We start from the raw sequence: 12,073 nt of genomic DNA, 5'->3' as shown, positions 1-12,073 counted from the left end.
AATAATCTTTATATATACTCACAAACATTATATACATAAAGATAAAATAAATTAGATATACTTGTAGGTGTTAAGTAGCCTCACCATCCGTTTAGGACTATATTTATTGACCATGCATACATTTGATTATATCGTATATTGCACTCTCGCCTTCCCTTGTCAGATAAATTAATTAATTTAGAAAATAGACAAGTAATGGATAAACGATTTTTTTAATAAATTTTGTTTTGTCTTAATTTCCCGAGATACAGCTTAATTGTGTCTACGTATATCCATGTATAAACGGATGTCATCGAATGTACCTAGATAATACGTCTGTCAGAGTTTCCTGTTAACTTATTGCAGATATAAAACTTTGAATAAATACACAACATTTAGTACATGTAGATCTAGTATACTCAAGGAGGTTATAACTTATATGAGATTGCATATAACCTTCTTGGTATACTGATGGTTTATAATAAGAGCTTCCAGGAACATCAGCCGTGATAAACTTCCAGTAGCTAGCATATTAAATGCATTTTCAAGTAACGAAACCAACTTAGTCATTTGTTGTGTTTTGTGCTAACTGTTTTGGTATACGATTCTTATACATGATCTTACAAGATCACTTTTATATAAACATTGTTAGAAAGTCAATCGAGTATAAAATGCGTTGTGGTAGCGTATAGCGAACGTTTATTTTCCGAGTGCAAAATTTCGCGATTTTCATTGAATAAGGTATAAAATGTATTTTGGCGGTTATTATTTTGGCGGATTCAAAATTTTTATCAATTAACATATGTTTTCTATACGCGAAAATAAGAGTAAATTTTAACCCCACGAAAATAACCCGCTACACGGTATAAGATGTCGTGATGTGTTAAGGAATTTTGCAGAGATCGGCAGCGTATATAATTTTACATTTTAGATTGCTCACCTTAGTCTGTCATTACATGGTATACTTGATCTACAGCTGCTAGTAACGTCACGTAAACATTTTTTTTAAATACGTCACTTGTGACGTCGTAACTTGCATGTTTATTTAGCCGGTTTTTGCTAAAGTAGCACGTGGTTGGCTCATTATGAAACACACAATTTTAACTGGACCCCAGTTGTGTTCACTGATCGCTACACTGACTTCGGTGCAAGGCTTTAGCTGGAATGGCGGGCCAGTTTACACACAATTCGTTATAATCATTACAATGTAGAAGCCCAATTCCTATATGTAAAGAACCTATATATATGTTTTGTAATCTTTGAAACTTACATGACCTACATTCAATATTGTTTGTCCGAAAACTTGGTATTGCTCACATTAACGTTGGGTCTCTCGCTTATTGGTCCTCGTCATATGTTGTTGCAACGTCTAGTCTAACTGTTTATAAATGTTCCAAAAAAAATCTAAGAAGTTGTTCATTTTAAAGCTGAAGCTTATATGGAAAAGGGGTCGTTAAGATATCGAACAGAAAAATAGTTTCAAGAGAAGTTAAGATCATGAAATATTGATCCAATCGTTTATCATATTTTCTTATTACAGCTTTGTTTGTCAACAATAATCAGGTTGTACAAGTAAAATTAGATTCATATTTTTTTTCTTTTGCAATAAATGTATTTCGTGTCTTAGAGTTTAAAATAAAAAAAACAGGTTTTACTTTAGACGTTTGTAAAAGCGTTTATCTTTCAAAAAATAAGCAATATGCATAAAAAGAATTTTCCGTCGACTCGTTTAAAGAAAGAAGCCTGGTAGATCCTGGTAATATATACAAATTCTATAGAAACTGTCTAAGGTTCTTTTGGTTCAAGGAATATAACCCCGATAACCTGCTCACAGAACATCTATGCGTCAATTATTTTTTTTGGCAAAAGCGCTTCTCCTGCCGTGGCAGCATACGGATTACTTAAGACAGTTGAAAACCTGTAGTTCATATGATACAGATATTAATTTAATTAGACTCGATAAAAATCTGTTACGATATTGCATCAAAACAAAAATAAAAAAGTTATGGTTTTGCATGATAAGATGTTTGCTACAGAAGTCTTTGAGGGCCATGCAAATTTTTTTTTCAATTTCATATAACAAATAAATATTTATATTAATATTACAGATTATTAATTTGATATATAACTAATTATGATAATTTGAAATGAAAATTTATTAATTTGATATATCAGACCCTTTTTGCTGTGATTGTTCATGGGTTTTCTCTTCGAGATCTCGCGCATGGGTCTTTGATTTTAATTTAAAAAAAGTGTCCAAACAAAATAGATATTGAATCAAATATATAAAGAAAATGCAAGGATGAACTTCAGGATGTTTCATTAATCCTTGCATGTGCCCATCGAAATTGATAAAAAAGCATGCCAGGAATTTTGAGGAAGGGGAAGCATTTTTTAACCTTGCTTGTTCTTATGTCCCTAGAAACACAAATATTTCAATAGAACTATCCATTCTTTCTGACTTGAAAATGTGCAATATAAATTGATCCTTTTTTCTATTATAATCGTTCGTTCTAAGACACCAGGTCCCACGTTCAAATTAGTCCCCAACACTACCTCAAATAATAGACAAAAGGGGAGGGAGAGGGTTTCAGAAACATTAAACTTGTTAAGAATGTTTTGAATAAGCATCGAATGACATATTTGTCGCTCCAGACTCGATCAATACCCAATACACTGTGTCGTTAATGGTCGGCACTTAAACTTTCGACATGTGATCGAAAATGGGTTCAAAAAATCCCTGAACAATAGATTTTAATGTTATATAGAACGTTTGTCTGTAACGACCATTGCTCACTTCTTACTTATTATAGAATTCAAACTGTGGGGTCACCAAAGGTTCTTAACGCCTTTAATAATAAAATAATTCGAAAAAATATTCAGGAATAACCTTTATGTTTTGATTTATATTATTGATATAAATCAACACATCGTATTATTCCGGATTCGTTTCTCGAACTGCTTTATTTAGGTGTTGAGAACCTTTGGTGACCCCACAGATTCAGTGTCTTTAAAAAGTATAGAGTGAGCAGTGATTGTTACCGACAAACGTTCACCTAATCTGTCCCAGTCAATGGGATAATTTAGGGAGTCAATCAATAGACCACTTTCGAGTTCATCCGTCACCGGAAAAAACTCGTCAATTATACGCGCCTTTATCACCGTCATTTGTGCGTTTAGGGGCGTCGTCACTTCCCTTCCAATGTTGAGCGAGCGGTTGGAAAACTATAATTCTATATTGTACGAATTATTCGGCAAATTGAATTCTCAAAATTGACAATCAACATTGCTGTCATTAGGGAATTGTCAGTAAGTACCTACAGAGCAACCATTATTTCTAGTTTATCCTGCAAAAAGACGATCACTAAGACGCTTGATGAACGTAAATAGTGCAGGGATACAGGCGAGCCCCTCTATCTGGTAAATGACGTCATAAAAGCGTGCATAATTGACGAGTTTTTGCCGGTGACGGATGAACTCGAAAGTGGTCTATGGCCTGGACCACACTGCTTTGAATATGATTCTAGTATTTTTTGTGCTATTATAATTTCAAATTTCCCCCCTCCAAAACTGTATAATATGACTTATCATACTTGTAACAAAAATGCAAAAACAAACAGATCGCGTTTAATTTTTTTTAATATTTTCTCCTAAAACTTCGACACATTTGTTTTTCATACACTTAACAAAAAAAAATGTCATGTTTGAATACAATATCATATCGTAGAAAAGACTGCAACTGCCTATGGCTTTTCATAAGACACTTAACAAATACGGCAAATTGTCAGAAAACGGCGAGTGTGACATTTCAACGGATTTAATAAAATGAACAATTTAGGACATAATATAAACAATACTTACTAATTGAAGACCTAGAAAGTTATATATTTATTGTATAATTTTGATACAGGAAGGGTGGATATGTTAATAATTGTGGTTTGGGTTTGCAGCATTCGTTTCGAATTATGAAGAGCTCCAAAAAATATGCGAGATTTGGATTTTGTGACAGAAATACAAATTTCAAAAAAATCATTAATTCTGCCAAGATCTTTTGAAATGTTGTAACAATTTTTTTTTTTTTTTCCTTATTACATACAGAATAAAATGATATATAATTTTCGGAATAATCTATTTGAACTACCTTTTAAAATCACTCATAACTTTACCCCTATCTATATTGTTTTCCAATTTTCGCCGGCTTGACCACAAAACAAAGTGAACTTTTCGTCCTGGCCAGACGTGTCCAATTAACGATGACGTCATAAATAAAACATACACCATTAACACCAAAGACTACTCTTGCTAGGAATACAACTTTTTTAAAATAAAAGAATAACTTCAAAGCAACGCTGATAATACGAATATAGTCCTTAATGTGGACAGTGTGTTACTTGTCAATTTTTGTTATACCCCTTCCAAATTTATTTCTCCATGTTTTATGCCTCATATAGCAAGTTGGGGGATGAAATGACACTGTAAAAAAATTTGGGTCATAAATATTAATGTAAAGTAGTGATAAGGTCCAGCTGAAAAAGGTAAAAAAATAGCACTTCGGAAGCTGTCAAAAGATTTCAAGAACCCCTTAAACTTTGATATAATTTGTCCCAAAAAAAGTAGTACACCACACTGTAAAAATATTATTGAGAAAGCGCAGGTGGGATTTTTTTAATTTTCATTTATTGTCTAAAAGAAATGCACTACGAAATAACTGTGTACTCGGACCTAAGATGTCGCGGTGTTACTTGTCTACACGCTGAAAATCAGTGTTATTACGGATCATTCGAGTAACAAAAATGAATAAAAGTATTGATTTTAAAACATACTCCATTTGTACTTTTAATTACGCACATTTTGATGTATACATTTATATAGTTATCAATTCCAAAACGTCTAACAAATGCAATAAAGGCGAACTGGAAAGCAAAACCCGTATTATCACCAACATGCACCGTATACGCGATGTCTATTCAATTTAGCAGTGAACCGTTAACGTGCTGTCATTAAAGAAGAGGGGCGAGCGATATAAAAGGGACAGTCAAACTCATAGATTGAAAATAAACTGACAACGCCACGGCTAAAAAATGAAAAGCAACACAGCCAAATAAAAGTACACAATACAAAACATAGAACACTAAAGAAAAAGCCACATGAACCCCTCCAAAAACTGGGGATGATCTCAGGTGCTCCGGAATAGTAAGCAGATCCTACTCCATGTGTAGCACCCGTCGTGTTATATATTATAGGTTAAGGTACGGCCTTCAACACGGAGTCTAAGCTCACACCGAACAGTAAGATATAAAGGACCCAAAAAGTTACCAAACACATCAAAAATATATGCCATTAGCCTAAGCGACTATAGAAATTAATTTACATCTTTATTTCTGTAAAAATTCTATCCATTGTAGATTGCCGGAAACAGCTGATGATATAGACGAATTAAAATTAAAAAAAAAAACACAAAAATACTGAGGAAAATTCAAAACGGAAAGTCCTTTATCATCTAAAACCTTGCCTGAAGTAGTTGCAATCTCAGTTTCGAACATTAAATCGAATTATGTAAAGTTAACAAACAAAAAAGACAAGGAACAAGCATGAAACAACAGGTATATACGGCGGAGGAATATATAGAAGACGAGTTTCATTTCATTTTACAGTTTGATTGTTTTAATGCAATTAGGAGACAGTATATTAAGCCATTTTATTATAAGCGTCCATCGTCATTTAAGCTTATACAGTTGTTGAGCACAGAAAGTGTAAAAGACATATGTAACCTTTGTAAATTTCTTTTCCATGCATTTAAACGTAGAACAGACATGTTATAAGTTACCAATACTTTATATAGATTATTATTCTTCTCGGATGTATTCATTTATCAGTTGTGTATGTTTTATGTATTTATTTATGATATATTTTATTTGCATATATATTATATTTGTAATGATGAGCATCATTTCCTTAAAGTAATAAAAGAATTGAATTGAAATATTCATTGTATTATACAAACTGTTTTCAGTAGGTTATTTGTCTGGGTCGCCTTCAGTTACCATGCATAATCAATGGAATGGTGGAGTCAAGTAATTATTGTTGATTAATTCTATATTAATAAAACAAAACGTTTCATTCCCATGACATCTGTCTATGGGATATATATGTATCAGCATCGCTTGATATCAACAGCTGCTGTAAGCCAATTAATATCCAGTTTGTTAAACATAAAACGTGTTAACATAAACATAAAAGCCGCTATACTTAAGCCGATTACTGTAGACCTAAACCTAAAGAAATTACAACCATAGTATTTTTACACTATAGCTTTACACTACTCACTAGTTATTATAACAATAAGTTCATTCTAAGAACTGGAAATTTACAGACAAAATATATCATTTGAATTATTCCAAAAACTAAAAACTGGACAATGGGCGGCAGATACCGTCTGATACCTTGCTTGAGGTAATTTCAATCTTAGTTTAGAACATTTAGTTGAACTATATAAACAGGGGGCGTGGGGATAGACATTGTCAATATCGAAGCAATTTAGCTATAGGGCGATTGATTCCTTCAGGGGCTGATAGTACCTACCGACATCCTGACTGATGTTTAATTATTGGAGTTCGTTTTTTTAAATCAATATCAATCCACCTGTAAGTTACGATTTCAAACACGAAAAATCTAGACAAGAGTGGTTTGGTTGGATTTTTTCTACTCTATGCAGAATGTTGTTTCAAAGAATTTTCATAAAATTGCAATTTTGGGCGTAACAGTGATTTGGTATATATCTAGATTGAAGATTCAAACATTTTAGTATCCTCAGACACTTACTATCAGTGCACAAGATGTAAACTTGTGAAATTATAGCATTCCATTATCACATGCAACAAATATCTAGATCTTCAGATGGTTTCTTCATTTTTTATAAGGGGGGGGGGGGGGGGGGTAATGGGTTTTTGTCTCATTGACGTATACAGCAAATATCTCTCGTTTTATTACTTGGCAATTTCATTGCGATGAAATGGTACGCGTGAACGCAGTGTATGGTGTAATGTCTACCATAGTTAAAATCAACTATAGACAAAGAAATCTGATAAATTATGTGATCCTTTAACAACCTCAAAACAAAATACAACAACAATACAATCACGACGGACAGGGACAGGAAAGGCAGGAAAATAAGAATAGGGCATTTAATGAGAGTATAATTAAAAGAGGTGAAAAGGTGAATATAATTAAAATTCACTTCGAATAGGAGAGCCTGATTAACAATGTCTCGAACACAAACAGATATAATAATTAAATTAATACAGTTTGCAAAGTAATTAGCCAAGTGAATGATATAATGTATTACATGCTAAAAAGACAAAAAAATAACTTGGAAAAAGCTAGAAAAACAAAATAAATCTGAATATTGCTGAAAAGCCTTGGATGGGTTACCCCTATTTTTCTTTGACCAATAATGTTTGTTAAACAGTCAAAGATGTTAAAAGCAAAATAAACCATTTGAATATAAATTCAATCGGATATCTTAATTCCAAAGGCAGCAATGAATATATTCACAACTGTAATCACACATATAAGACCAACAGCGGCGTTGTTAAGTCCGTTTACATGCCGTTTCACTTCCGGTGACTTCGTCTCCATACTCCCAAGCACTAGTAGCATACCGCCAACCGTTAGTTGTAGAATCAAAGAAAGTGAAATTAACACAACTACAACCCAGAAATAATCCACATTTGACCCTGCGTTCAGCATGGCCTTTAATTGTGAGGCATTTGCCATTAGTAAACTTATATCCAATAATCCTTTGGCCAATGTTTTCTTTGTGGCGTACTTGTTGTATTGAAATAATGGCTTTTCAGTATTCTGCAAAATTTTAGAATGTATGAAACCCATACCGCATATAGTCAGATATCAAATGGCATGTGGCAAAATGATAAATGAAAAACGATCAATCGAGATAGCTAACGGCCTGTTTTGTTTATACCACAATAAACGAAAAACAAATATGATATACAGTAACAAACAACAACCACTGAATAACAGGCTTCTGCATGACTTTTGACGGTTTGAAGGCGAAAACCCTCCCCTGTAACCTTGGACAGTGGGGAATAGTACAACATCAGAACAATCAATGAAAATAAGTTAAAAAGGATTTAACTCATCAGAAAGATACAAAGCAGTCATACATCTAACAAAAACACAGAGTTGACATGGTAGGGTACTTAAACACTTCGCACTGATCTGAGAATATTCGCCATAACAACCAATAACATTATGCATCTAAGACTTAAATATCAATCAGTACACATCCAACCTCTTATTGATTGAGTGTCAAGACGTCTTTCTTTTTTTCTTGTTTTTTATATCTTATTTTTGTAATGTATCTTCTTTTGATCTTCTTTTTTTTGGTGGCTTTCATGTGTTTTCATATTTCAAAATCATATTCTCTTTAGTGAAAAACGTTCTTTCCAAGATTTCTATGCACAGGCAAAAATAATAAGTTTGTTCCGGAAAATAGAAACCTATTTATTAATAAATATAACTTTTTCTTATAACTAAGTCTTTTCATTTTAATGATGGTAAAATGTATTAACAAATAAAATCATTACATTGTCTTTTTTCAAAAAGCATCAGCACTGTAATTTTATCAAATTAGTTGAAAATAACAATTCCTATATAGAATATACCTGTTTTCCCCCATCTTCAGGCGTTATTCCTACTGTGGCCATTTTCCAAAATTCGATCAAATTTATTTGACTGTTACCATAACTTTTATCTTATCTAAGATGATATACGGAGAGCTTAATGACACCGAAGGCAAACAACTTTAATTGAATTAAAGATTTGACCAGATTTAAGAATTTATTTGATAAATTGAAACTGAATGCCATATGATCTATTAAATTGATCATGTGCTAAGAAGAAATATGTTTTACCTTTGATTTTAACATTGGTATGAACGAAACTATAGTTTTGACATAAGAAACTTCAGAATAAAATGCAACAAAATGCCGTCATCGTCATTTCATGCATTTCATGCTATCATGATAAATACAATCCAAAATATTCATTGTGAAATTCTTTAAAAGTCACATATATATCGTTTTGATTGATGCACGAAGGGCGCGTCCAACCATGGAAGTAACATTTTTTCAATTATTACTTCCATGGTCCAACTAACTAACGTTTTTGCAAAATACTTATGAAGTGGAAGCTGATTATCCATTTTTTTTAAAGAGAAATGTTTTAGTGCATTATGTACACTATTATCACATGATGAATAATGCAGAGGGGAGGATCTTTGTGCTCATGATAACTCGGTGTTTTTTTCTTCTTAATTGTGCGTAATTGTAAAAATAGAACAAGATGTATAATATTTTTCCCATCACTAGCGTCGAATATGTTCTTTTCTGAATCATCAGAGATGACGAATATTTGTAGGATTAAATAGTGTCCCCCATGAAATGATGTCCCATGGACCAAATTTCACAGATATGACCTATGCAATTTTGTCCAGGACATAATTTTATTATAAAATAGTGTCCACTTCTATGTAAAACTGTCCCTTGACAAAAGATTCTATTACGACCTTAGTTGGACATTTTTTAGGAACAGAAAAAAATAGCTACACTATGAAATATTGTCCTTTGTGACATATTTTTATAAAACTTCCACGAAATTATGTGCAAGTACTAGGGACAATTTTTCACTAAGGGAGACACTATTTTATAGTTTACAAATGTGATATTCTGTCCCATGAACAAAATTTCACAGATGAACTGTGAAATAATGTTCTAGAGGACACAATTTCATGGGACACCTTGTTGGCTTACATATAGGTGATAATTTTTTTACTTCAACTAAAAAATAGTCGGCAAAGATAGTCTATCGAAAATTGCATACCGTTCACTCTCCTGGATCTGACCAGATTATTTTGAGATGTTATTAAAGAAATAAACAACACAAATATTTCATGTGAACGTACAATCACTGCTGAGATTTCAATATAAGTTTTTATCGTCTCATTTATCAAGTGGTAAGGTTAATATTTATCTTTATAATGAACTGATTATCGATCAGGAATCGGTTAGGACGACGTTTTTGTAGAAATTTGTATTCGTTGGTTTATCTTAAAATATAAAATAGATTCGTAAAACAAGAGATATATATATATATGTTTTAGGAATAAAATTTATATATAGTTATGAAACAATGTTTGCTGAAATCACGGAAAGACAATATGCTAATGAACATATAAGTATCTTTTTTCATAGTATACTTAGTTACTATTAGGCCGGTTTATTGTTTACTAACCAAAGTTGAGGTCTTATTTGTTTTGCTATATCAAATAGTAAAACCCAATACTTCTCGACTCACTTGGATAGTATATTTGAGTTCATCAAACTTACTGACGGAGCATAAATTGTATCATGGTTTAAAAGTAAATATGATATATGTCTCTCAGGTACACCGTGTAGAACGCCACATGCGGGGTGTCGGCTATGTTTGACACGGGTGACAATTTCGAAGCGGAGAAAAACTACCAAAGTAAGTTCAAGTATCAAAATATCTTTTTTTTATAATTCTTACTACCTTATAATGAATTGCACGGAATGAACTGAAACATAATCTATTTCCTGCAAGCATAAGCAGTCGTTTTCAGTGCTCTGTTTTCTCAAACACCTCTACCTACAGGTTTCCATGTTGCAGATTTTGAGGCTTCATATGCAAATTTCTGGATAACAAACTACTTTAGACGACTACCAGACCTCTCATATCATTTCTATAGAATTCAATTCCTATCACATGAAATTAACCAAAAACCAGCTTCTTACTTAATTAAACTTAATTGGTTTTAAAAATAGTTTTTCATCAAAATATGAAGTGTCGATCGGGGTGTTAGATTTTGCGTCTCAAGGGGTAGAGGCTTTTAATACAACATAGACTAGATTTGCATATAAATCGGTATTTATCTAATACATTTTAGTTTAAACACATCTACTATATTATGATAAGACATTACAAACTGAAGGTACTTAATTTTGCCTGTTTTTTGTCTTTTAAGACATTTGTTTTTCATTTCGTAAAAAGTAAAAAAACGACTCAAAAAGATGGAAAATTATTTTCTTTACCTGTTTTGTTACTATCATTATCAGAAAAAACTCACGGTTGAGGCTCAATGTACAGAAACATGGAGGAAAATCACAGAACAGACCTCCATAAAATGTTTGGCCAAAGTCACCAACTGTCAAACTTTATCAAAGTGCATCACCAGGTTCTGCCCTCAAAAGCACTCGTGCAAGCCTCAAAAATCACCCCAGTCTAGAACAAACTCGATTTCTATTTCCAATGAAACACTCACCAGAATCTTTCACATCAAATGACAATACAGCAGCAAGGAGACATGAAAACGGTGACACTTAGATTATTAACGATTCTAAAAGAGAGATTCAAAATCTGAAAAAAACTTAATCTGGCTGCTGATTTTCTACCTTTTATCCAAATGGCAAAAGAAAATCTCTTTGTTGTTTCCCGATACCACATTTTCGATGTTATTCTTTTTGAAATAAATCTGACCGTTTACAGGAAAAGAAAGAGAGTGATACTGTCTAAAGAAAATTACAGCCGATGTCATTGAGTGTGAAGTCAAAGGTAATAATTTTAGTTAGTTTGCTTGTTAGATGAACCATAAAGTCATTGTTAGGTCAAGTTAAATACCCTCCTTTAAGAATATATTAGTCCAGCAGATTATATGCTAATTTGAAAGGAGGGTAGTAAACCTGACTTAATATGGACTTCACGGTTCACCTAACAAGCAAGCTTACTAAAGACTTTACCTTTGGCTACACACTCAATTAAATCGGCTGTAATAATGATTCCGGTGACTGCTTATATGCTTGCAGGAAATAGATTATGTTTCAGATCATTCGTGCAATTCATTATATAAGAATTCAAAAAAAAAAGAAATTTGATACCTGAAACAAGGATTTGTATAATCCTTGCCTGAATTTACTTTGATATTTTATCTCCGCTTCGAAATTGCCACCCTGTGTCAAACATAGCCGACACACCGCATGTCAGATTTTTTTGTCCAGTT

General features: G+C 32.6%; 2 protein-coding genes across 2 annotated transcripts in view; both read right to left on the bottom strand.

The window, feature by feature from the left end:
* The window catches only part of LOC134719181 (phospholipid-transporting ATPase ABCA3-like), a 51,148-nt gene extending 50,162 nt beyond the window's left edge, over nucleotides 1–986 (bottom strand). Inside the window, exon 1 of the mRNA XM_063582162.1 lies at nucleotides 920–986. The gene's annotated coding sequence lies outside the window, so the exon portion shown is untranslated. The remainder of the gene's footprint in view (nucleotides 1–919) is intronic.
* A 6,502-nt stretch (nucleotides 987–7,488) lies between these two features.
* Nucleotides 7,489–8,705, bottom strand: LOC134705927 (ninjurin-1-like). Its single transcript, XM_063564675.1, has 2 exons — nucleotides 8,664–8,705; nucleotides 7,489–7,839 (listed from the first exon to the last, which is right to left on the bottom strand). The coding sequence occupies exons 1-2, from the start codon at nucleotides 8,703–8,705 to the stop codon at nucleotides 7,489–7,491; spliced, it is 393 nt and encodes a 130-aa protein (XP_063420745.1).
* Nucleotides 8,706–12,073: the final 3,368 nt, after the last annotated feature.

The sequence above is a fragment of the Mytilus trossulus genome, chromosome 1 (assembly GCF_036588685.1).
Source record: "Mytilus trossulus isolate FHL-02 chromosome 1, PNRI_Mtr1.1.1.hap1, whole genome shotgun sequence".
Lineage (NCBI taxonomy): Eukaryota > Metazoa > Mollusca > Bivalvia > Mytilida > Mytilidae > Mytilus > Mytilus trossulus.
This window is presented reverse-complemented; position numbering and strand designations above follow the sequence as displayed.

Bases quoted from the DNA above. Each gene is read 5' to 3' on its own strand.
- LOC134705927 (XM_063564675.1), bottom strand. From the start codon at position 8,705: ATGGCCACAGTAGGAATAACGCCTGAAGATGGGGGAAAACAG. The intron at 7,840-8,663 runs GTATATTCTATA...AAAATTTTGCAG, and splicing joins CTGAAGATGGGGGAAAACAG to AATACTGAAAAGCCATTATT.